Raw genomic sequence first — 27,487 nt, forward strand, 5'->3', positions numbered from 1 at the left:
TGAATGCCTAGTTGGGCTTTCTTGTATTATTCATTTGTGATGGTATTTTATTTTATGTTTATATGAGCCCTCTTTTTATTGTTCCAGGTGCGTGTGCAACATTGACTGTTCTCAAACGAACTTCAATCCGCTCTGTGCTTCCGATGGGAAATCTTATGATAATGCATGTCAGATCAAAGAAGCATCATGCCAGAAACAGGAGAAAATTGAAGTCATGTCTTTGGGCCGGTGTCAAGGTAACGCTTCTAACAAAATCCATTTCAAAGTGTGCTCTATATTTTTGCTTTATATTTATTCAGGTGAAAAAGAGAAGGGGTTAGGAGGGTTTAGGGAGAGACTGGGACCAGTTCACAAATGTATCTTCAGTATATGTGGCCACAGAATATAGTCAAGGGTAGTTGGGGTGCACTATTCTGTAAATACATCAGTCCAAATGAAAACTAATTAATGAGGTTCTCATTGTTGTTTATTGCCCTTGTTTTTTTCCATAAAAAGGACTAGACTTGCACTACGGTTACCGTATGCTTTGGCAGTGCAGCTAGAGAGTGAAGAGAATGCCTTAGGCTGGCAGAATGCTCTCCGTGTTTCAATCCTGAAATATTTGAAGTTGCATAAACAGTACAAGACACCTAGATTGGTTTCTTGTAGAAATCTATTAATATTCATTCATTTGCTTGTTTATTTAAATCTGTTGATAAAATCAATATAAAACAGTGGGTCCCCCACATCCACTAGAATCAAAAGCCCTGAGAAAATCTGAAAACTGCAAATAAAAACCACCTTTTTTTAATTTACCTGAGCGGACACTTTTCTAGGAAACTCTAGGTCCTCTAGCATGACTCTATGATCAACCTCTTCTAGAATTCGACCACATAATCAACTGATGAACTAACCATAAAGTCTTACTGCTGTCAGATTTTAAACTATTTTCCCACTGAAAGGGGGTCCAACACTGTCCCAACATTTCTGGATTTCATCCTCCTCACTTTCCTAGAAAGAGCTTTCAAAATGAAGGAAAACTAGTTTGCATTAATATCCTGATCCACAGCTTACCCTGGTAGAGTCTTCAGAAGTACCTTGTCTCCCATGAGATGAGTGACGCCATCAGTTTTAACAGAACCAGTCACTACCCTGAAGAGGAGATGGTTAAGATGTTAATCCAGTGGTTGGCAACACACAGGCTACAGGCTGCTTGTGAAGATTGAATATGAATATGTATAAGGAGTTTGTGCCTCTTTTTCTAAAAAAAATGTGAGTTACAGAAGCCTCCTGGAAACATGTTTCAATTCTGTTCAATCAATCACTGTACCCACCAAGGCTGAGACAGCAGGCACTTTGTAGAACTATCGGCTTTGACAGCCACCAGCCCCAAGAGGAGATGAGCGAGACCTTAATCCCAGAGTTGTCTATACACATCATGCTTTAAAATTCAGTCAGTATGCAGATCTCTTGTTCTCCCATGGGACTATGGGTTTTCACCACCACACTACTGGAATATAGTAGCATAGCAATAAGTCAACAACCTGGTAGTATCAGGATCCAAATCTTGGTGTTATCAGGAGACATTCCACAAGGAAGCTGTTAGAGTTGATAGATCCACCTAATGAGATCTAGCAGATGATCACCAGTATCAAAGCTGCTTCTGTCAGTTGTTCTTTGTATAGAACCCAAGATACCACCCATGGAAGGCATATTGAGAGTGTCTCTCTATGCAGTTTTGATCAGTTGAAAAACAATATCCGAGGGCCTGATACCTTTTACCTTAAGTGTCCTGAGTTGTTCTTCCATCAAAAGTACAGTTCTTAATCTCCCATTTGGTACAGTGCACACCAGACACAAATGACTTCATGTTCCCACAATTCTCCAGTCTTGTGCCCTGTGCTAAAATAATTATTAAGAAGAAACTAAACCTGAGAAATCAAGGAAAAGTAATTTGACAAAGTGTGGAATGCATGAATCAATCTGAACACAAAATCTGGAGGCACACATATTATTGTTGTTGTTATTATTGGTTTGCTTACTTTCTCTTTGGTCCATGTATAACTTGAATGTTGTAAGACTCAGAAAGAGCATGTTCTTGCTTTCTCCCAGCTTTTTTTCACTGTTCAGCTTTTACAACAATACATAATGATGGGAAATATGGTGACATGGATTATCCTAATTTTTGCATTATTTTTACACTTCAGGATCTTGTCTAGTTCCTTCATTGCTATCTTTCCAATGATCTCATCAGACGTGGTGTTTTTTGGTGGTATTCCTTTTGCAATGGAGACCTATGCTTCACATCCTACTTTTGGTGGGGCTCCATCGTGAAAGGGAAAGTCAACTAGCATGCGCCGCCATGATGGCAACATGGGAGGTTTCCCGTGTTACTATACAGATCAGTGGGGGAAAACTGGGCAATCGATTTCCCATGGTCCCCACCAGGCAAGCAGATTCACCATGATATGTGGCGAGTCCAGAAACAAGTTTGATGAGGTCACCTGTCTTTTTCTGATACCTTGCCTCCTTCCTTCCTTCCTTCCTTCCTTCCCAAATACATTTTGGACAAAATTTTGAGAACCCTTTCTATTTAATTCAACTGTTTTTTATAAATTAGGATGCTCATAAGTGCCAGTTACCTCTGGAATGGAGGAATATGTATTCTGTAATTTTATGATTCTATAATTTCTACTGTAGCAGATGAAACTGGAGATCATATTTTTAAAAAAAAAAAAAGCTTGAAAGTAATATGTCAGAAGTTAGCAACTTTGCCTGCAATGTATTACTTTTGATTAACAAGGTCATAAAGTCATTCTGTTTGCAAAATCGTAATGGTGACTTGTTAGTCCCCATACTGAGGGTATTTGGGGATATTTTTGGATTTTTATAATGTATTCTCAAGAGAAATAACTAAAATATGCTGGCAAAAGGCAATGTGTTACCCTTTGAATAATTAGCAGTTTTAAAAATAAACTAGTTAAAATATCTTTCTGAACTGGAGTTCTTCCTACTATAAGTTTTTGAAACAGAGGAGCAACCATATCTTCCAAACTTCTACATTAAATGCTTTATACATATTAAATGCCTTATATAATTCTTGAAACTACTTTTATGTAATAGCCCTGGATGTTGCAATGTCAATGCTACTTATTATTATTGCATAGAAATATGAAAATATAATTTGACAGTTTTGTCATTGCATTTCTTTTAAAAGAATGTATGAGTTCAAGACATGTTTGATTGTAACATATCATTTTACCTTTCCTTAAACATTCAAGGAGACAGCTGTCTCTGAGGAAAGAACTATTCCTGTGCTGCCAAATCTATTATAAGGAAGGACACATCTAGATTAACACTGTAATGCAGCTTGGAACCAGTTTGGGAGGAATGTTTGGGACCAGTTTGGGAGGATGACTAGATATGGAACTGGTTTGAGGTCAAGTGGATAATTAATTACATTAATCTGGCTTCAAACTGCTTTGCAGGGATTCTCCCCCCCCCCCCCCCCATTTCCAGAACAGATGTGCACTAGCACTCTGGAGGCATAGAGGCGAAAATAAGGGGGGACAAGTAGCAGTGGAGGTAGTCAATTCCCACTCCAGAGGGCTGATTAGCCCCCTGCTCCTCAGCCATGCCCAAAGTTGCTCTGGATCTGGGATAGACTGGCATCTGCTACAGTACATTATTTGGCTAAACTCGGACTTTGCCATGACTATTAATGTGCTGTATATCCTTAAATGTGTACTACAGCACACGTTGGTGACATGCATTTTGTGGCACCAAGGTTTTGAGTTTTCTTGAAACTGCATTATAGTGTCAGTGTAATGGGGCCTAGAAATATTTCCTCTGGATCAATCTGGTCTAATAATCTCCAGAGGTGTTCTGATGCAACCTGGGAGCAGGATCACATCAGAGCCACCACCAGTATGTTGCTGCTAACAAGCAACTCTATCTTTGAGAGATTTCTGGTCACAAAACTCAACACTGAAATATCATAACTCAGAAATGTGTTGATCCATTGGCAGTATGGACAGCTTCTAGAAAACTCCAGGATATATCCTGGCTTCCGTTGACTTGATTTAACTGATGGAAACAGAAGTTTTGCTGAAAATTCAACTTTACATTATGTGGACTTTACACAGTAACTGAGCCATGAGCCCACTTTTTTTTTTAGTTAGGTAGGCACAGCTTTAGCTGTTCCAGACATTCAGGCCAGTGTATTAAATCTGTCCCCACACCCTACCTCAGATGCCCCATCTAAACTGCCTTATAAAATCCAGATTAAATTAGACTACACTGCCATATAATCCAGTTCAAAGCAGATAATCTGGATGTTATACAGCAGTGTAGAAGGGGACAGAGATTGCAAATTTTGTCACTTTTGTACTGAACAAGGTTTTTAAAAGGTTCATATATTTGCCAGCCTTGCATATTCAGGATAACATGGGATACATTAAAATTCAATATTCCTGTAGATCAGTGATTCCCAATCTTTTTTTTTTTTGACCAGGGGCCATTTGACCAAGGACCATTTTGACCAGGGACCATTCTTCAGCATTAGTACCAAAAGGGTTACGAATCAGTTTTTGGTGAACTTTAGATTTGATTTGGTTATTTGGGGCGCTGAATCAGAAAATTGCTTTGGGTAGTTGACATCAGGTCTAGTTTCTGAAACAGAACATATGCCATCCAGTAGTCACCATCTGCTCACCCAGAGAAAACCATATTTAATAAGCCTTGGCACTATAGGTGGGTTTTGTGAGACCAGTCACTCACATTGCAACAGTGTAGTAACCGTGAGGCCATGGGCCATATTTTAGTTCCTGTGGACCACTGGTGGTCCGTGGATCACATGTTGGAAACCACTGCTGTAGATCATAGACCACAGAAACAATGCTAAAAACCAGAAGTATACTGGTAGTAATGTTTCTTATGTTTCTCAGTACTAACATAGTACTAATTTGAGACAACATTGTCATTAACTAAAAATGCAAGAGAACAATTTAGCAGAGCAAGGAGATACCATTATGGAAACATAACAAGATAAAACCCATTGGTGTTTTTCAGATAACACAACCACCACTACAAAGACAGAAGATGGGCATTATGCAAGAACAGATTACGCAGGTAACTCCTCAGTTCATATTGTTGCATAGAAATAAAAGTTTTTTTTTCCCAAAAGGGAAAGCATGTTTACTTTTGCTTTATTTAGAAAAACTAACAATAGATGGCAGGATCTTTAATATTACCAACTAAATGTTATTAATGTGAATAAAAATGGAAAGGTAAATGTGTTTCTAAAGCTATCAGGCAGCTGCTCTTCCTGGGTATCACTGCTCCAGGCAATGTTGTCAGTATAGCATTATTCTGCTATTTCAATGTGAAGGAACCAAAAGTGTCACCTCGTGCAAAATTCAGGGCTCCAAAAGTGACAACTTTTATTTTTAAAATTGAATAAATTTGCACTAACTTGGTGCAAGAGTTTTATTCTTCTTTATTTCCAGGGAGGTGAGTGTTAGTCCGTTCTAAAAAAAAAAAAAAAAAAGGTCTTTTGCTCCCTGAAAGGTTAGAAAACCTTACTTGGCCTAATCTTTGGTGGAATAAATACACTTCATCAGACAATAACATATCTCATGAAGTGAGATATGGTGCACAAAAGTTGATACCATATAATTCATGCTAGATTTTAAGATTATTGAAGAGAAATTTTGGTGGTGGTGGTGTGTGTACAATTTTATTTATTGATTTTTAATTGGAGCAAAAATTTAAAATCTGAGTATTTCATTTTGTTATAGCATTAATCGATTCTGGGAGACACTAATTGGAGTCAGGCTCGCTGGCCAAAATTAAACATTTAACCAGTAAGGGCCTTTCCACACAGACATATAACCCAGAATATCAAGGCAGAATAACCCACAATATCTACTTTGAACTGAGTCCACACTGCCATATATTCCAGTTCAAAGCAGATAATGTGGGATTTTATTCAGCTGTGTGGAAAGGACCTAAATGTTGACTGTTATCAAGTACACTACCTATATATTTGGTTGACCTTTTCTGGTTGGTCTAACAACTAGATTTAAGTCATTGACTTTCATATTGAGATCTGATGGTTTTGATAGCCTTCATTCTTGTGTATTTTATGGCACATTTTGGGTGTGGTGGTGCATTGTTGTGATCATATTTTCCCTTTTGGTCAGTGTGATGAAAAATCAAATGTTACAAGTGGCATTTCTGTTGGTCAATGAAATCAATTTCACCTTTCAAAGTCTTAGCTCCTCATTATGGGATACCTATCACCCCTCTCATCCCAAAAGCCGATTTTAGTAAGTTTGTAAAAATGTAAATTAATTTAATTATATTTAACTATCCCAATTGATCAGTTAAATGTCATAATAATCAAAATTTTAGAATTTATGAATCCACTGACAGCACTGCTTTTTAATCTGAGACCTCCTTTCATCTTGGCGCATGAACACCCCCTTCCCAGTTTTCCCATCGTTGACTTGGACTGCAGTCCCATTCATCAGTGTGGCATCCACACTGTTTCAAATTTCATTTTTTAAAAAGATCAGCATGCCATGGAGTTGAAACCAATAATTTCTTATAGCTCCTTTCTGTCTGTTTGGGACTTCAGACCTTGTTGGAATAGGGAATACAACTTGCCTGCACTGGATGCAAAGTTAATGAGATATATTAAAGCAGATTATTTTTTCAATGATAAATGGCTTTAATTTATTTGGAAACGCCAATAAAATATAACCCCAGCTCATGCTTAATAAAGTATTTTGAAATATAATATATATGTAAATGTTATTTAAGGTTTTATCAAGTGTTGTTTTGTATCATGGGAACAGTATTTTTATTTTTGCTCATTTTTATTTTTCAAATCTGCTTTACTGGAAGGATTAATTTGCTCGGAGTCTTTAATGCTTCTGCAGATTTTCACAGCTTGACTGTAGAACAGAGAATGGAAATACTTAGGAGTATAATCATTGAAAACATGCAAAGAGATGCATCATAGCTTCTATTTGTGATTTTCTTTCTGATAAAGAACTAAAGCTTTGTGAAGTTGAAGCTCTGACTTTGACATTTGACACTTGTTTTGTGTTTGGGATGTACTGAAAGATAAAAGACGGTGTGTCCTTATTTATTAATCTGTGCTGAGATTATTTTATTAAGAATTCTTGGCCCCACAAGACAACAAGATGTTTGCCTTCTCCTTGCAGCACATGGCTTGAATAAATAGTCAGACATACTTCCATATGCAAAACACATGTTTCAGGAATTAATTTGTCTGTTTATACAATAATTGTACTACTTATTTATTCATTCATTCATCTAAGAAAACGTTACATTGTTTGTTAAATTTTTAAAAAACCTAATGTAAGCATTATTATGTCAGCTTCTGTTAAGCCACTCTGTTCCAGAATAACAGACTCGTGAGTGGGATCTAATGCTAAGATGGTGGGAGAGGTTTGAAAAGGAGAGGGAATTGCCAAGCCTTAAGGATGCAGTAGAATCCATTGGAAGCACACCACTGATTTTTTTTTTAGATTTTAGTATCAAAATAGACATTATATTTCCTAAAAGCATAACTCCTTTGTTAATATAAAGTTATCCCCAATTTGTTAGATGTTGCATCTTCCAGCCATGTCCCATATAATAAGGAATGTCACAACATAGTTTAGGAATAACTTCTGGGTGATTTTTGCTCTTCAAGTTCTTGTAGGACAACCATGTCCTCATCTTTAGATGGGAGCCCCTGGTGGCACAGTGGGTTAAATCCCTGTGCCGGCAGGACTGAAGTCCGACAGGTCGCAGGTTCGAATCCGGGGAGAGGCGAATGAGCTCCCTGTGTCAGCTCCAGCTCCCCAAGCGGGGACATGAGAGAAGCCTCTCACAAGGATGATAAAAACATAAATCATCCGGGTGTCCCCTGGGCAACGTCCTTGCAGACGGCCAATACTCTCACACCAGAGTGACTTGCAGTTTCTCAAGTCACTCCTGACATGACAAAAAAAAAAGCTTTAGATGAGGTCTTGCAAGGAGGGAGTATATCTGGCAATAGGTTGGGATGGTAGGTTTGAAAGGGGTGGGGACTTTTTCTTAGTATTTGTCATTTTGGCTTATTCTTCCCCCTGCTTGATCCAACTTCAGCTGTGAATGTAACTCATCAACATACTCCTGGAATCTGCTGTTCTCCCTTCATTCCCAAAATTAGAGACATCCAGAGAAGAACTGCTAGTAAAGCCCCCATATTTTATTGCCACTCATTCATGACAGCTATACAGAGAGGGAGGGGAAATGAGCACATTTTGATATACTTGTACTCGCATAGATGTATATAATGAGATATCTTGGAAGGGTAGTTCAAGTCTAAGCACAAAATGCATTTATGTTTCATCAATACCTTATACACAAAGCCTGAAGATATTTTCATACAATATTTTAAATACTTTCAAGCCTGAAACAAAATCTGTGTATACTGAACCATCTGAAAGAAAGGGTGTCACTTCCTCAGCTACTTGTATGGTCAATTTTGGATTATGGAGTTTTTAAGATTTCAGAATTCTGGATAAGAGAAGATCAACCTGTGTCATAGACATTCAGTTCTTATAAAAAATATTACACTCATTCCATCCTGAATATGAAAATATGTTAATTCAGGCAAATTTTTGTGAAAGATGAGGTATAATAAAAGTCTCATTCATATCTAGTTAAAACTGAATTCACATAAGGCACAAGCTGCCTTCTCTAATATGAATAGAATCCCCGGAATGCTTGTATAGTGTAACATGGTTTTGTCAAGTTATATACATTTTCTAGCAGACGTTTAGGTTGTCTTTCAATGCCAGGCATCTAAACTTCTACAGATCCCTTCCAGGTCAATAACTGAATCCTCATTCCATGCTACCAGAAAGCCATTAATGTTTCAAGGACAAACTAAATACTTTGCTTTTCACCTTCACTGTGTCAAGTTTTTTTTAAAAATCCACAATTCTCCACAAGTGTTCTCTAAACTGCTTCTACAGTGCCGTGTAATCTGGAATTTCCAGTGAGAGTTTTTAACATGTTGTCTTGGCTTAGATTCATGTTGTAGCTTGCCTTGCAGGTATTCATTCTGTAGATGCACCAACCTCAAGCCAGCGTTAATGTCTGTGTAGGAGGGCCCCCTAGGTTAGCCCAAGTGAAGTCATATTAGTTTCTGTCTAGCACAAGCAAAACCATATTACTGAGTTGTTGTAGGTTTTTTGGGCTGTATGGCCATATTCTAGAAGCATTCTCTCCTGACGTTTCACCTGCATCTGTGGCAAGCATCCTCAGAGGTTGTGAGGTTTCAGGAGGATGCTTGGTTCTTGATGCACTCAGCTACAAGAATACAGCCAGATACTGGAGGATTGTCTCCTCTGAGAAGGAACAAAGTTATGGCTACTTTACAGACTGTGAGTGCATTATAGAGTCTCTGCTGGGCTCTGATAATATAATTGCAAATACCAAGTGGAGTTTGAGTTGAAAAAGCCTTTTAACTACATTTGGTGTACATCAGTGGTTCACAACCTTTTTTTGACCAGGGACCACTTGTACTAGCTTATTGTATGTATGTAGGTAGGTAGGTAGGTAGGTAGGTATTATGTATGTGGTTGGATGTGTATCAAACCTGCATATATTTAAAATATTACTTTGTTATTTTGAAAATAAAAATAATTGAACATACGTATATTTACAACAGTACATAGGGAAATGTACATTTAAAATGTGCATAAATATTGCATATTTCCTTCCCAGAGAGGTATAAAAATAAAATCCAATGAAGAAAGAGATAGCTCACATTTGAAAGTGAAAATAATGAAAACCCAAGTGAAACAGGTTGACATGTTGAATCACTCCAAATACCCATATAACAGAAACCTGAGGGATACCATCCATTCAAAAAAATAAACTAGAATAAATCCCAACAAAGCTTGTGGCATCGTTTTAGAGCAAGAATGCCTCATCATACTATGGGGAGATTAGCCACCAGGACCCCAATTTGGACCATAAGGGGAAGAAATCTTTAACCAGCTCTACCTCAGACTTCCTGTCCTATCTTTATGGATTAATCCTCTGTGGGAAATTCAAGTTAAAGCAACCTACATTTTTAATCAGATAGCAATAAAACCAAGGTTCATGAGAAGTTCACACCTTTTTCTGGAAGCAGTTATAGACTCTGTGTATACAATCCTCCGCTTTCATCTTATCTCCAAGGCTGCCTTGCTTGTATCGAGGGATTATTTTATGGATGCTGTCCGTGCTCCTTAGCTCAATGGATTTTAATGCCTCTCTTATTTCTGATTACTGCATGAAGAAAGGACTTTTTTTTTCTTTGATAGTATCCCTGAATGGATGCTTTAAGATTACACACTCAGGATCTAAGTCCTTAGCTTGTTTTGCATTTTTACTGGAGACTCTTTGGAAGTGTCGCCTTCTTATCTCAGATAGGTTTTGAAGCTCTTAGATAACAGCTACATTTACCAAGTTTTAAAAAATGACATCTGTACTGTTTGAAATACTGGACGTGCCATTGATAAATATCCTTGTCTCTAAGAGCATGACAAATCTGTGTCACAAATTGTTTTTGGTATCCTTCTGTCATCCCTATTCAGTCATTTATTTTAGGAATTAATATAGCCCTGGTTCAAACCTAAAGGCCTCTTTTAGAAACAGAAAATGGACAGATACCTAGAGAGGTGCTGGATGGGGTTCTTTACAACAAATGTAATCACCTGAAGGACTTTGACCCAAATCAGCCCCCACAACAGTGCTATCCACCCTTTCAGTCATCTAATAAAACACACAAAGGTTTCCTCTCAGAAGGGATTGTCAATTTATAATGCTGGACCGTGGTTCCTACAATCTTTCACCAGAGGCATTCGACCCGGAGGATCTGAAAATTTAAGTTCAAAATACATTCTAGGGAATTACAGACAGAGACAGATCTATGCAGGACCAAATTTAATTTTTATTTCATGTCAAAAGCATTGCATAAATAAGTGTAAAATTGATAAAATACAGGAAACACAAGTGGCTAAACAATTGTAAACCAAAAACGGGCAACAGCGACCACATTGTAGCTTTAAACAGATCTTCCTCTGTGCATGAGGCAGAGCATTGTAGGCAGATGCTGAGCTGTTTGTCCTGCTCCACAATCAAACCAGGTGGAGGCTTTTCCTAGGTAGTGACATTTAGCCAGGTTGTCTTTTGATCTCCCAACATCACTTCTGAGTCTCTTCCAGGAACTTCCAAGTTGCTCATTCTTGGTTTGTCCCTGAAGGCAGACCCTCGTGGGGGGCCAACCACTTGGGATTTCCTGGTTTAGCTGCCCAGAGGAATACTCTTGCTGTTGCTGGAGGAACAGGCTGATAGCCAAGTGGTGGATGGCTTTCACAGTGTTCAACCTTATTTCTCTCACAGTTAGCAGCACAGCAGAGCGGGGGTATGCCAGCTAGCCTATAGAGTCTATCAATAGATGTAGGTTTAAGACATCCTGTGATTATTCTGCATATTTCATTCAGTGTTATAGTCATATGTAGGACCAGATCAAGGCATTGCATTACCTAGAATAGAGACATAAATAATACCCTTACCATCACCAATCCCAGTGTGCCTCTTAGCCAAAGCAAGCCATGTAATCCTGAGGCATGAAAAAATGTGTGACCAGCTATCCCTATTGTAGGCAGTAAAAATGATAACAATAATGATAACAACAACAATAAATTATCTATCATTCAGCCATTTGAGGACTGTGAAAGCTGAGACCTTGGCATTTTATATTGATGTGGCCCTCAAGAAAGTTTGGAACATGTCAGTTCTTTTTGGAAATAGACTATGGATTCTGTCACATCAATTTTCCACATCTGTGTCCTGACTGGGCACAGACCCTCATTTGGATATTCTAAGGCCCCTTCTTTACTGCCATATTATCCAGGTTATCAAAGCAGATAATCCAGATTATCTGTTTTGAATTGGCTTACATGAGTCTACACTGCCATACAATCTAGTTCAAAGCAGATAATCTAGATGTTGTATTGCAGTGTAGAAGGGGCCTAAGATGGACAGAACCTACAAGGATATCATATGCTTTGCCCCAAATATTCCACCTCTTTTTTTGTCCCCTTTCATATATAAAGTGCAAAAAGAATATCATGCAAACTTTCCATGGGATTTATTGTCCAATCGCAGTAAATAAGGGTGATTCTACACTGACATTTACAGTGGGCTGAAACCAGTCATTCATTTTAGGAATTAATATAGGCAGATGCCTGTTTGAACCCACCTGGCAGCCTGAAAGGGACTCATTGAGCTGCCTGCACTGGACCACTTCAAAGGACACTTGATTGAAAGTTATGAATGTAGTTAAAGCCTTCCCTTTTTTCTTTTTTAACTGTAATATCACTTATTAAATTTTTGCAATAGAATTTGAAAAAAGAAGCTGTCCTAGATTGCAATTTGTAACATTTAAAAAGTAGGTCAAATCGTGAGCTTAAACTACCTGACAGTGTCCTTTTAAATTAAGGTTTTTTAAAGGCATTACTATGCCAACCTTTTTTTCCTTGAGTTTTAGAGAAAGGAATAAAAAACCTGTAACTTTGCTCGAGGATCTTTTTTTCTTTTTTATAAAAGGTTTTTTTTTCCTTTTTTTTCTCATTATAGAGTTGAAAAGTGTAACTAGTATCCAAGGCCAATATTCAGTACTGTATGAGAAAATGACTACATATAACTCTTTTAAAAGCTAAAAAGAATTGTAGAAGCAATGCAGTTTGGCACTATTTATTATTTATTTATTTAAAACATTTATATTCCGCCCTTCTCACCCCGAAGTGGACTCAGGGCGGAGCACAGCAAATATATGGCAAACATTCAATGCCGAGACACAAATTCTTATATACATAACATTAAAAACATTTATCAAAATATTAAAATACACAATTTAAAACCGTCCTAGTCATCCACGTCAAATCTAATTGGCCTGGTAATCTTTCCTATTGCTGCTTTATTGCCCTGTCCCGAAAGCTTGGTCCCACAGCCAAGTTTTTACCATCCTTCTAAAGAACAGGAGAGAGGGGGCTGACCTGATCTCACCCAGGAAGGGAGTTCCATAGCCGGGGAGCAATCACCAAGAAGGCCTTTCTCTCATCCCCACCAATCACGTCTGTGACAATGGCAGGACGGAAAGCAGGGCCTCCCCGGAGGATCTTAATCTCTGCGATGGTTCATAGGGAGAGATGCGTTCGAACAGGTAATTTGGGCCAGGGCCGTTTAGGGCTTTATAGGTCAAAGCCAGCACTTTGAATTGTGCCCAGTAGCAAACTGGCACCCAGTGGAGCTGGCATAACATGGGAGTTGTGTGCTCCCTGTATGCCACCCCAGTTATTAACCTGGCTGCCTCTCGTTGGACTAGTTGAAGCTTCCGAACAGTTTTCAAAGGCAACCCCACTACAGGCAGTCCCCAAGTTACAAACAAGATAGTTGCATGTGGAGGGGCAACACGCCTTCCACCGACAACCAAAGACGACACAAACACCGACTTGGAAAGCAAAACAGGCAAGGTGCCTATGAAGAGCCCAGGGCAACCAGAAAACGGGGATGGCTCCTGCCGCCCCAGTGACAGGAAAATTTTCCCACTGCACAGGGGGCTTCTGGTAAGAAGAAGCCCCCTGCATCCCATTATGGCCAGCAAGAGGGCATCCCGTGCCACAACAGGCATTGCCCGGTAAGTCATGATCTGTAGGGTTTTTTTTCTTAGGTTGAATTTGTTTGTAAGCCAGAACAGGTACATCTTTAAGTGTAACTCCAGTCACACACACACATATGGATAACATAGGGAAGAATCAACACCCCTTTAGTGTTTGTTTTGCCTGTTCAGAAGATTTCACTTCATTTTCTGTCCCTGTGATAATTGGATTTTGAAAAAAATGGCTTATTGTGGAAATAAGGATTAGGGCTTAACCATCAGTGAAGACACCAGCAATTTATCATGGAAGAAAATGGATTAAAGTAACCCGTTTTCTCCCACATTGCTTCTGCATGGGTACCCAAAAGAAGCAGGCTTTGTTGTATGGCAACCCACAGGACTTGAAAAAGCAAATTCTGCTGTGCGGACTGACCCCTCGATAATCCCAGGACTATCGAGGGGTCAGTCCCCACAGGGCCCGTACGCCATTAGACCCGAGTCTTTCAAGAAGGCCCAGGTCTAATGGAGTATCAAAGTAAATCTAACTCTGTTCTTAACTTGGAGTCATTTGTAAGGTGGATGTTTGTAACTCAGGGGCTGCCTTTACTTTAACTGCCATGACTCAGTGCTATGGACTCAATGCAGTTGTAGTTTTACAAGGACTTTAGCCTTCCCTGTCATAGAGTCCTGGTGTCTCTCCAAGCTACAAGTCCCAGGATGCCATAACATTGAGCCATTGCATTTAAAGTGGTGTCAAAGTGCATTAATTATACAATGTAGATGTGCATCAAGGTAATATAACAACAACAATAGTCAAAAGAAAGAAATGTTAAAAGAACAGCTAATATTTTGGGGTGGTTTCCTTCTCCTGCCCCACAAGACTCGTATTTAGTTTTCTTATTAACAGATTTAGACCACATTTGATACAGAGTCAATTTATGCCTCATTTTCACTAATGAAACAACTCAGTAAACGAACATGGAAATGAAATCTTGTTTGGTTTGTCCACAAGCGCATAGCTTGTAAATACACTCGTCTGGCCTAATAAGTTTGATCTGAAGGAAATAAATAAAGAAGCAGGGAGGGTGAGAGGAAAGCAAGCTCCAGCTTGTCGCATTTTTTATTGGCATGAACAACATACTAAATAAATAAAAGACCAGATTGAGCTATTACAGTGTCACAGGCCTTCCTAAAAAATATAAGTCATGGAAATGAATTAAAGTGTCAAACCCTTTCTTGGGTTTGGAGTGATGGTGGGGTTGTATTGCAAGGATTTCCTCTTCTGAGATTTGCATTGGAGTAAACAGAGTCCATTAGCAACAACTTGTGACGCACTGGGAGGGTTTGTTTCTCTATGTTCATCCTCTCCTTCCTATGATTTGTTTCCTCATCATATCATGTAGCCAGTCATCTGTAACATTGTGTTGAGTTAGTGGCGGTTATGGATAAACACAGTAATTGTGTTTGCAGGGTAAAGGAAGGTTTCTCACAGAAGAAACTCAAGCTGGCATGAACCAATCCAGCACAGTTATGGCCCAGTTCATAAATACATCATGCATCATTTATAGTTGTTTCTGCTTATTCAGAAATCAGAAATCCCTGCTCCAAAACAAATTAGAAGCTTTTTAAAGCCCACTAATCCCTCTGTTGGTCCCTCTGCACGAGCTTAGAATCAGGGTCTCTGCCACGCTCAACAGGATAAATGGGCTTTAAAAAGGTGCCATCCTCATTATAAAATAAAAAATTGGAAAACGTGTTCCCCTTTTTGCATATATCACTTAATCTCATAGGGCTTGATTGTTCCTACTACAATTTCCATATTTTTAATCATTTTTAAAACACACACACACATCTGCATCATGAGCCCCAGTAGGATAATAGTTGGAGAAAAGCACATTCCATTTGGGGAATGTGTGAATTTCGTCAATCCCATTTCCTTTGTAATAAATGAACTCTTGTGATGACATATCTGATATTTTCCCAAACGCTCTTCGTAGTTTTCACCATTAATTCAGCAAATGCCATTTGTGTGTGTTTTCCTGTGTGATTGGCTAAGTTACGTTGCTTTCAATCAGACAGAAACCTGAATGCAAAAATGTAAGGTGGGAAAAAAGAAGTATTTGAGGATTTTAAGTTTAGCTAGGAATATAAAAAAATAAAGTCAATGCTTAGATGTCGAGAAATAGTTCCACATGAAACAACATAGGCATTGTTCATGCACCTTATCAGATAAACTACAGGTCTTTCAGGACAAAACAGTATGGACCGAGGAACTTCTTCCCTCACAGTTGCCTGTCATTTGGCATTGAGGACATTTTGAAATTGTCTTGGAGTTGTTTATCTTTACAATTAGTCTGAGTTGAAAGAGCCATGCTGCTGCAGTCCCAACGGCTATATCTACACCCAATGAAATAATCTGGAGTAGCCTGCTCTGAAGTGGCTCTGGATACACCAAGGGAGCATCCAAAGCCATGTTGCAGTTCAGATGGCTGGCTGGGCAGTCAGCACATTGACACCAGAACCCTGTCCTCTGAGGACCAACTGTAAACATTTTGCTGGCCAGAAGCTGCTCCCTGGAAGAGCCTTGATGGCAACATCACTTCTACAACCTCTTCACACAGGCCGCTGGAATTATCACATATTGTGGTGAATCCAGCAATCACCTTCGGGGATTGTGGAGAACCCGTTAACCCACGCCCAGCATCATTCAGCTTACCTTTAAGCTGATACCATAGGAGGAAGCGTCAACCACATGGCTTCCCCCATTCCTTTTGTGTTGCCGCAGTAGCAGCATACACCAGTTCCGAGCTGGTTAACCCATGGCGCCTCATGGAAGTTTCTTTACATCATGAGATGGGAGCTGGCAAACTCCATGGGTCAACTAGGGCTGAACCGGTGTATGCCGCTGAAGTAAGCCCAACCATTTGCTTTAAAAAAGTAATTGGGGTAAAGGCTGAATCCATTTACTAGTGCCACTGCACTACATGTAGTAAAGAAATTGCTGAAGGGTAAATTCCATTGGTTTGGTGCAAGGGTGTTTCCTTCCTGGTTGATCCCTGCCATGTGACTGAGGAAGGCAGCTTGAGATGAGCAGGAGATCAAATACAAGCAAACAAGTAGGAGATCAAATACATGCAGTTTTTATATCTTTTGCAAGGGGATTGGGGGGGGGGGGAGAGGTCAAGAACAACAGCCACCTCACCTTCCGAGGCTGGCCAAGCCTGGTGAGTGCATGGTGGATTTAGGACACTGATCCACATAGGAATCTGATGGGTGCTTCAACACAGGGGGAAATCTGAGTTCTGAAGCCAGGATCTTAACTTCCTCACATTATTTCAACTCAATGTGCATTTACATTAAGTGTCTGCCCCCCCCCCCCCCCCCCCCCACACACACACCACCCCATTAAATGCCCTTAAAAACTTTGGGGGTCTTTTGCATAAACAAAAATCTAATATATTTTGAAAAATATTCAGATTTTTTATTTACCCCCCTCCCCTTTTATGGCTTTTTGGGAGCTACGAAAAATAGCTCGAGGGCTGTATCACTTCACTTTAGTGAGCCTGTTTAGTTGAAACCAGCAATTGGTTTTAGTGTTGCATACAAGTCCCATAATTTCTAGGTGCAGTAGTGAAAAGGAAGACATTTTTACGGCTGGCATTCTGTTAGGGATATACAAACACACATACATTTCCCTGGCTCCTGTGTTTGTCCTTTTTCTATCACTGTGAAGATTACATTCCTTTTCTCCCTTCGAGGTGATCAACTGATAATACTGGGTGTTTCTACATAGTAGAATTGATGTAGTTTGGCACCATTTTAATTTCCATCAGTCAATGCAATGGAATCACAAGAGTTGTGTTTTTACAACTCTTTGTCAAATAGTGCTTGTGTCTCACCAAACTACAAAACCCAGGAATCCATAGAATTGAGCCGAAGCAGTTACAGTGGTGTCAAGTTGCACTGATTCTGGAGGTGTGCGTATAACCTCTGAAGGTGGAGGTGTGCGTATAACCTCTGAAGTACACATTCATTTCATGTCTCACAAGAAGTGGGCAAGATCAGAGAATCATCTGGCTGTGTCCCTGTAGCCAGAAACAAAATGATTACATCAGGACCGAGACTGCTGAATGATTCTGGCAGATCTCAACATTATAATCAGTTTTTAGCTGTCTACGAAGAAACAGGCAGATGCTTCTCAGATCCTGTCTGCTTTCCAGATGCACAGAAATGCCATTTGGGAGGGGACCGAGACTGTATAGTAAATCCAGAAAACTAATATGTGACTCAGTCTAGCATAGGTTCACATGTGAAATTACTGAACCATGCTGAATTACCGCTGTACATTTTACAGTTTTTCAAGGAAAAATAGTCTTGTCTTTAATAATTACCATTGCAAGCTGGCCGTATAATTACATCATTTTTTTATTTTACTTTTGTTTAAAATTCACCATCTTCACTCACCTGACCTGCTTCCTAGAATTCCTATGGATGGCATTTCATCATGATATCCTCCCATGGGTATTTCAGGATGGAAAACACCCAGGAGGCTGCCTGCAGTATATTATGTATTTATTTTTTATGTTAAAAGGTTCATTTGAACTTTTGAAGAAGCTTTTTAACTTGAAAAGAACTCCCTATGGTTGTTTGGTTAGGTGATTAATCAAACATGATAATTTTATAGAAACATGGCTCCCTTTTATTCGGCATTTTAACAACAAGTGCTGTTTCAGAGTGGACTTTTTAAAAATTTTGGTTTATCTTCTTGTCAGTTGACAGTACCAAAGTTACAGATGTTTTAAATATTTCATCCTTGATGGAGTAGATGACATTCTTTGGAAGGAGCCTATAAACCCGTGTGCTTATGCACACTGTATAGCGTGAAAGGAACATTTAGGGTCTGTGACTTTAGTAATATATTTTCTTCCCCAACATACCCAACCATACACTTTGACAGGAATCAGTGGCTTGTGTAGGCATAATGTCCCAACACTGAAGATGGAATTCTTTGTTTTATTAGTCATTCCAGAGTGGTATTGTGTTCTCTTGGATGTACACAGAGGTGGACCTAGGTAATTTTCAATGGTAAGCAAACAGTATCCCCCCCCCCCCAACCAATCACTGATATATATTTTCTGTTCATCATGGAAGTTCTGTGTGCCATATTTGGTTCAATTCCACCATTGGTGGAGTTCAGAATGCTCTTTGATTGTAGGTGAACTATACATCCCAGTAACCACAACTTGCATATGTCAAGGTCTATTTTCCCCCAAGAGCGCCTCAAAAGCGCCCCTGGACAAAATCAACTATACTGTGAATGCTTACTTTGCGTAATGGGTTGAACTGCCCCTGGATGTACTATAGAGTGGCAGGCTGCCCCACAACTGTTAGCATGGGGCACAGAAATACCTGATTGTTGCCAGACACAGAACCAGACACAGAATGATTACATCTTCCACGAGACACCCAAAGAACCATGGCACATCTCAGTGAGTGATGTACCAGCATAATGTAGTGGTTTCACCATTGGACTCCATCTCTGAAGAGCAGGTTTCAAATGCCATGGAAACTCACTGGGTGCCCTTGGTCAAGTTGCACTCTCTCAGCCTGGATGTACACTGCCCTATATCCCAGGATATGATCACAGATTATATGCTTCTCCCAGATTATCTGGCAATGTAGACTCATATAATCCAGTTCAAAGAAGATGATCTTGGATCAGATCCTGAGATATAGGACAGTGTAAATCCAGCCTTAGTCTCAGGAAAAGGCAAGATCAATTCCCATCAGAGCAAATCTTGCCAAAAAAAAAATCCCAGTGATGGAGTCACTTTAGGATTGTTTTGGAAACAACTTGAAGGCACATGACAACAACAAGAATGGATAGCAAGCAGGATCCTTGAAGTTGCTCCAGCTGGTGTAGTAAGCTGATAGAGTTACATTACAAATCTTGAAATTTGGAGGAAGGAGAGATATGTAGAGTTCTCAGCCAGAGAAGTCTCTTCTGCTGTCTCTTAACAAATTGCAAACTTCAGGGTTCCATATGATGCGTCATTGCAGTTAAAATACGATATAACATTATAACTGTTTAATGGAGTGGGCCTGTGGTCCTAGTGTTCAAAGAATGATGAGATGTAAAGTCAGTCTTTTATATTTGTAAATCAATTTTATAATATGCAGATTTGATTAATATGTTCTTTCTTGAAATCTCTTAAGTCATTCAGCATGATTCTGTGGTCAACTTTTCTACCATAATCATACAGTTAATCTGGGGGGACTTAGGACCTTGTCAGACAGGAGAAGAATTGGTGGTATGCTCCACTTTGCCACTCCTTTAAGCACAGAGCATGCTGGCTCCCATTACACTATGTGCTACTATCTCCGGCAGGGCTCCATGCTTATAGGGGTGGCAAAGAGGATCATGCTGCAGCAACATGAGAAGTTTCCCGTGTTGCCTTGGATCACTGGAGGGAAGCAGAAAGGTCAGTGCTTCCCCACATGGGATTGCCTGGCTGACTAGCCAGGCGATGTTGGGCAATGTGTTCCCACGTGCCCCAATAGTGGCCACCAGATTCACTATGATGCATGTCAATCCCAGTGGCCAGTGTGAAAAGGTTACTAGAGATTCCTATAAAGATGTTATCCCAGGAGGAAAAGTTGTGTTTTTCGTTAATTGCATTTTTCCTCTTTCACAGTAGCATGCACCTCTAAAATAGAGCACCTATTATACCATATTCCTATTAACTTATATGAATTACATGTAAAGCACCATTTCCACATATAAATCTGCATATTTATTTATTTGTTTACGACATTTATATACCGCCCTTCTCACCCCGAAGGGGACTCAAAAAAGGTTTGTGCAGTCCCTCTTTTGTTTTCTTTTAGAAGATGTAGTTCCTTGGAGAGGAAAAACCATGCGACTTCAGCCTTGCTTGTCTTTATTTTATTTTATTTTTTGCTTCATAACATTAATAACTGCACTTTAACTGAAGCTCCATAACTGGTAATACCATTTCTACACTCCTTTCTCAACACACACACAGCACTGTGTTCAGCAAGGAGTTGCTGTTCTGCCCTCTTGGTAACCGTCATCAGAGAAGCATGAATCAGTTGTGAGGACTTAATTGAGTTCCATCTACTTCTTGAGGAGGAGCAACAGCCATTAATCGAAAAGGCAGAGCTGGATGGAGGCATCTCTCCATTAGTCCTAGTTCTCAAGGTATTCCATGAAGCCCTGGCTGCCACAGGCGCATGTTAACAAAAGAAAATCAGAACAGAAGAGAAGCTTCTCATTCATTCCTGCCTCATTCATTCCCAGATCACAATGCTTCGAAGTCAAAGGGAGATCACTGAAAACATTATCAACTGCTTGGAAGCTAGAGATGTCAGCCATAAAACAACCCACTCCTCTCCTTTTTCTCTCTCTCTCTCCATCCAGATGTATTTGTTCTGTGAAGAGACAGGGAATAAAATTTTGCCAACATAATGCATCCTTCCAGAACTTCTGCAGGTTTAGAAGGACCCATGTCCACATTGGAGTGATTTTGATGACCCTTGCTTAGCTTCAGAAGAACCCCAAATCTGTCTGAATCATCTCTGTCTAGGACTCATTCAGATCTCATGCATGTCTCTACTGTTGACATGTTAAGATACATGTCATGTAGGATTACATATTACTGAGGACGTTATTGCACGAGGAAGGTAAACCACTTTTGAAACCATCTATATTCATTGTCTGCCTCTTCTCCCACAAAACCCCTCAATAGTTCTCAATCTTGCAATGTTCCCATTCCCTACCTTGGTTCAATGGACCCCTTTCTATTCTATACTAATAGAGTGCCATCGGGTTGGAACTCTCCTCTTCTCCCCTCCTCCTTGTTTCTAAGCTGCCCCCACCCCAATATGATTTATAGTTGTATTTTCCTCTTTTTAGAAGCTGGGATAGTGCAATTGAGCTTAAAAAAATTAAAATGGATGGCTGTAGCATGAGAAGGCAGAATGAGGATGGCATGTGAAAATGTTATTGTAGGATTGCAATTTTTTTCAATGCAAATATGTACAGGGTTTCTGGGGAAAAGTTATAGTAGAAATAGAAAGTATTATGAAGAAAAAAATTAATAGAAATCCAGCGACTATACTGTTATCTATTTACAATACAGATGAATGGAAGGAAAATGAAAAGAATTTGATAACAATGTTGTTAATGGCTGCAAGGCTACTAATAGCAAAATATTGGAAAGGAGAGGTGGAAATTAAGATAGAAGAATGGTACAAGGAAATTTGGAAATTAACAATAAATGACAAATTAACATGCAATTTAAAGGTTAAAAAAGGCCTAAGGAAGGATAATGATTTTGAAAATATATGGAAAATATTTATTGAGGAAACATTAAGGAAAGAAGATGGGAACCAACCCACACCAGAAGAAATGAGGTTCTGGTGGGAATATAAAGAAAAGAAGAACTCCGGAGATGGGGAGCACAAGGGGTAGCACAACTGGGGAAAGGGAAAAAAGTAATTATGTGAATTATAGAGATTGTTTTTGTAATGAAAGGAATATAAATGTAATAAAATTATTAGGTGTTTAGAAAAAAAAGAGGAGAACAAGTTAAATTGCTGTAAAGAATTTGGCTTAAAGAAAAGAATGAAGTAATTCTTGTTAAGACTTATACATCTTTATTTCCTACTTTTCTTTCACTATATTGTTCCACCTCTTCTTACGAATATAGCATTTCTTTTGTGGTTAATAAAAAAATTATTAAAAGAAAGAAAGAAAAAGAAAGAAAAAGAAAAAGAAAAGACATGCAATTTTGAAGTTTCTCAACCTCAACCAATGACTCTAGCGGAATAGTGGCCTTGTGTGATAAAGTCCTCTATATGTCAATAGAGATACATATTTTGTGCATTAACCTCAATAAAACAGGAGAAAAAGGAAGAGCTATTGTACTCCTTGGCCACCACAAAATGTTGTAAGTTTCCTAACCCCCAACATTTTATCCCAATTCTTATACACTCGTGAAGGACATGGGGAAGAAACAAAAACATATTTACATTGGAATGAAGAATTTTTGTGAAACCAGTGGTCAGGGTTCAACACATCATTGTCATCAGCTGAGCCAAAGATGACCAAGATATTTTGGCACCTGAGGCAAAAAAACAAATTCCTACAAGTGCCTGGGAGTAGAAATCGAAGAAAAGAAAAGAAATATGGTACAACTTACTGTTCTTTCACAACATCCTGTTTGCTTTTTTTCTGTTTCATTGTGTGTGTTAACAATGGGCAGAACACTGAGTTTGAGTGGAAAATGAAATATCAATATATCAATTATTCAGTGGTTTTGGATGAGTCATTCACTCACAGAACAAACTATCGCACTTCACAGGGCAATTGTGGGAACAAACCATCTCTCTAAGCTCCTTGGGATATAAATGTCCTAAATAATTCCCTCCTGTAACTATAATAGGTGAATGTTCCATAGTCAGTAATAGTACACTTCTAAAAGATATGTGCACACTGAATTAGAGTGTAGACCTGTTATGACAAGCTTTAGCAATTCTTAACAGCATTTCATAATAGGAAAATATATTTTCTGAGTAGAGTTTTTTTGAAAAAAGAAAGGGAGGTCCCTTATGCTTTTAATCTTTCTCTCTCTTATATTATCTGCGATTGAAAGCTATGTGTGTTGAACATCAAAAACACCCCTTCCCAAGTGTATTTCATTTAAATTTTCCTGTCATAGTAGAAACATGACTCTTTTTAGCTAAGATGAGAATGGATTAAATAAGAATTGTGGTGAGGGGAGGGATAAGCCCTATCTTTATCTGTGGACTAGAAATGAAGCTGCAGAAGGAAACCATGGGTGCTTCCATGGGTGCTTCCATGGACAGAAGTGACCTTCATTGGTGACACTTAAGAGGAAAAGACCTCCTATACCCCCTCCCCCCCCCCCCCATGGAAATCTTCCTCCAACTTCAGTGACAGTTTTTGAATGTCACTGAATGCAAGAGGAGGGGAAGTCTTACTTTGGTGGCTTTAGCAAAGTATTTGACTCACAATCATGTTTTTAGTTTTCAGTATTTCAGGTGGTGGTCAACCGTGTTGCATTTTGACTGTGGGTTCAGGGAAATAGATCCTGACATGAACTTCAGAAGATATTTTTTTTGTGCATGTGACGGCTGTGGCAATTGTGTTTTTCACAAGTGGCATTTCTTTGTTTTCTTGGCATTCGTTTCAGCAATATTATATAAACAATAGGGCTGTGTTCAATAAAAAAAATCAGGATAGAATGCTTCTGGAACATGGCCATACAGCCCAGAAAACACACAGCAACCAGATGAAAAAAAAATCAAAACTCATCAAAAATTAGGAGGTGCTGATGTTTTGTTTCTGAAGTGTTTTTAAAGTATCATTGATGAAATTTTTGTTACTATAATTCAAGTAACGAAACTTCATTACTTTTTCATTATAGTAATTGCACAAGTGGGGAAGTTCAGGCGCTCCTTTCACCCTCATTTTTACAGCTATTGGTGTGAAATGTACTATATTGGTAGAATATATTTACCACTGTTAGCCCATCAAGATTCAGAACATTGAACTTGTCCATGGATTTTTGGGGAATTTTCAAAGTTTTTATAAACAATATTTTTCCAAACAAAAACTACAAGAGCTATTTCCTTGACGTTTCTATCCAATTACACAAGATAACAGGGCATCATTCCCCTCAATTTTCATAAATGTTCATACGCCTTCTGATTTTAGAGGATTAAACATCCTTGGTTATGTAGCAGAATGTTAACTATTTAGATGAACGTAGTCTTGACATGAGTCTCCCAAAAGATATGATTATTGATTTTTCATGTCTATCTGTATTTTCAAAAAGATACAATTCCTTACTGATTTTGATTCTTAACCTATAAATAGTTGTGTTTGTTCTATTCTCTTGTGGCCCTGCTGTGTGGATAGGGCATCTGAAGCATCAGATACTGTAACATCTCTTTGATGTCAGTTCATACAGGCTCTCTGGATGTGTAAGGCCATCACAGTTTTCTCTACTGGCATTGCACCATTTTTAAACAATGTTAAGCAGAAAACAATAGCAACACATTTGCAATGCTAGAAACTAGAGCTGATTCATCTCAAAACATCCAGCAGGTATGACTAATATCAATTCATGGAAACCTCAACACACTGTATGATGTCATAGCATAGTGTTTCCTACATTACTTCAAAACTATTTTCTATAGGCATGTTCAGTGTGGCATCAGGTAGTAAAAAATTATAGTGCATGCTATCAAGCTCAGTTCTAGGTAAGACTGGACAGATATAAATCACAAGAAAGATATAGTGGTTTATATGTTGGACTCAACACTGGAAGAACAGAGTTTGAGTCCCTGTTTGGCTGTCAAAATCAACTTGGTGATCTTAGGCAAATCACACACACCCAGCTTACCAGAAAAGCTATGATGAACCACCTTTGAATACATTTTGACCAACAGCAAGATCAAATCTCTATGGTACAGATGGAAATCTCTTTAGCTTGACCACATGAAATTATAGAATCCTAGAGTTGGAAAATACCACAAGAGACTTCCAGACCAACCCACTGCCATACAGACCAACCCACTGCCGCATCTCCGCCTATGAACCCATGCGCTCTCTTGGTTCATCCGGAGAGGCCCTATTTGCGATCCCACCTGCATCGCAGGCGCGGTTGGTGGGGACGAGGGACAGGGCCTTCTCTGTGGTGGCCCCCGACTTTGGAACACCCTCCCCAAAGACATCAGACAGGCCCTCACGTTGGCAGTCTTTAAGAAGAATTTGAAGACCTGGCTGTTCCGATGTGTCTTTCCAGAATAGGAAACTCCAGCAAGCACTTTATTAGAGTCCCAGAAGCACCTTATTAGAATTTTAAGATTCTCTGCACATTGCACTTTCTTGAAATCCGATAGATCACCTGTCACACCCAGCACTTTTTAATCTGTACTCATTACTTTGGCCCGGCCCTGTTTTTATTTTTAATTGTGTTATGTTGTTTTACTGTTATTGCTTTAATGCTTTGATTTGCTTTGTATTGTATTTGTTATGCTATTGTTTGTTGAGGCCTTGGCCTTTGTAAGCCGCATAGAGTCCTTCGGGAGATGCTAGCGAGGTAGAAATAAAGATGATGATGATGATGATGATAATAATAATAATAATAATAATAATAATAATAATAATACATGAACACACAATCAAAGCATGCCTGGCAGATATCTATCCAGCCTCTGCTTAGACCTCCAGTGAAGGAGACTCCACCACACTACAAAATGCTTAATTTCCCATACTGAAACAAGCATTTCTTCTAACAGAATTGTGGAGAAAACACTGTTCCTACATCTGGTGAAGCAGATTTACAGTCCTTGAGCCGTACATGTTTTCTGTGTCTCTGATTAATGACAGTGATGAGTAATGTTTTCACTGCAATGCTAAACCTTACTTCCTTCTCTAACTATGTTCATAGGTTTGTCTGATGTAGTCTTATGCACTTGCTTCCTCCTTTTTTCTCCTTAGAGTTATATGAATCCTCTTGCATTACAGTGATACATTATATATTCATCAGTGTCACCTTTCTTGCAGAAGCTATGCAGAAGGAGACCTACACAATCAAGGAGGTAGCAATAATGCAAAAGGAGAGAGAGATGAGGCCATTGCCTCCTCTGAAGTGCCCCACGTGAAATGTTCCATCAAACCCCATATTTCTGTCATTGCAATCGAGCACTTAGAAATGCAGTTTAAATAGCCAAATAAATAAATGTACTTAAATATTGTACAAGTAAGCCTCTGTACAAGTTTATGGAGAAATCTTGTCTCACTTGATTTTATTAATACAGGGAAATTCCGAGTTACAAACAAGATAGGTTATGTAGGTTTGCTCTTAACTAGAATTTGTATGGAAGTTAATACTCCTGAGGTATTTATTTTTCTGTCTGTGCCCCTGTTCAGAAGATTTCACCTCACTTTCTGTCCTTGTGATCACTGGATTTTGAAAAAAAAATGGCTTGTTGTGGAAACAACGATTGGAGATAAAGCTTTAATTGAGATACCTTTTTCCCCATGATAACTTCTTCAGGAGTGAATCTGCCATCCAAGTGGTAGATTTCTCTCACTTCATGTTATCTCACCCCTGTTCTTAACTATGATTCATTTGTAATTCAGATGTTTGCAACTTGTAGTTGAAATCATTACAATTGATTGATTTCTATAAAAAAGGTAAAGGTAGTCCCCTGACATAAAGTCCAGTCATGTCTGACTCTGGGGTGTGGTGCTCATCTCCATTTCTAAGCCGAAGAGCCAACGTCCGTAGACACCTCCAAGGTCATGTGGCCAGCATGACTGCATGGAGCGCCGTTACCTTCCCGCCGGAGCGGTACCTATTGATCTACTCACATTTGCATGTTTTCGAACTGCTAGGTTGGCAGAAGCTAGGGCTGACAGCGGAAGCTCACGCCGCTCCCTGGAATTGAACCTGTGACCTTTCGATCAACAAGCTCAGCAGCTCAGTGCTTTAACCCACTGCGCCACCGGGTTTCTATAATGTACTGTTATTTCCTAGTCACTGTTCATTAACACTAGGCCTTTCTGCGAAATATATTGGATCCTGCACACGTAAACATTCCTTTGAACATGCCCCTGCTTATTCTGCACAATTTATTGGAATTCCCATTGTAGTTAGAATGGCCCAAAATCAATGAATGGACCATTCAACAATAAGTATATCCAAACCAACGTTGGCTAATGGATGATTCGAT

General features: G+C 39.1%; 1 protein-coding gene across 1 annotated transcript in view; it reads left to right on the forward strand.

Moving 5' to 3' along the window:
• Positions 1-27,487, forward strand: part of TMEFF2 (transmembrane protein with EGF like and two follistatin like domains 2) — a 297,666-nt gene that overhangs the window by 237,777 nt on the left and 32,402 nt on the right. Inside the window, exons 6-7 of the mRNA XM_060780754.2 lie at positions 88-236; positions 5,050-5,109. Of these exons, the coding sequence (XP_060636737.2) occupies positions 88-236; positions 5,050-5,109 (209 nt within the window). The remainder of the gene's footprint in view (positions 1-87; positions 237-5,049; positions 5,110-27,487) is intronic.

This window comes from Anolis sagrei, chromosome 1, assembly GCF_037176765.1.
Source record: "Anolis sagrei isolate rAnoSag1 chromosome 1, rAnoSag1.mat, whole genome shotgun sequence".
Lineage (NCBI taxonomy): Eukaryota > Metazoa > Chordata > Lepidosauria > Squamata > Dactyloidae > Anolis > Anolis sagrei.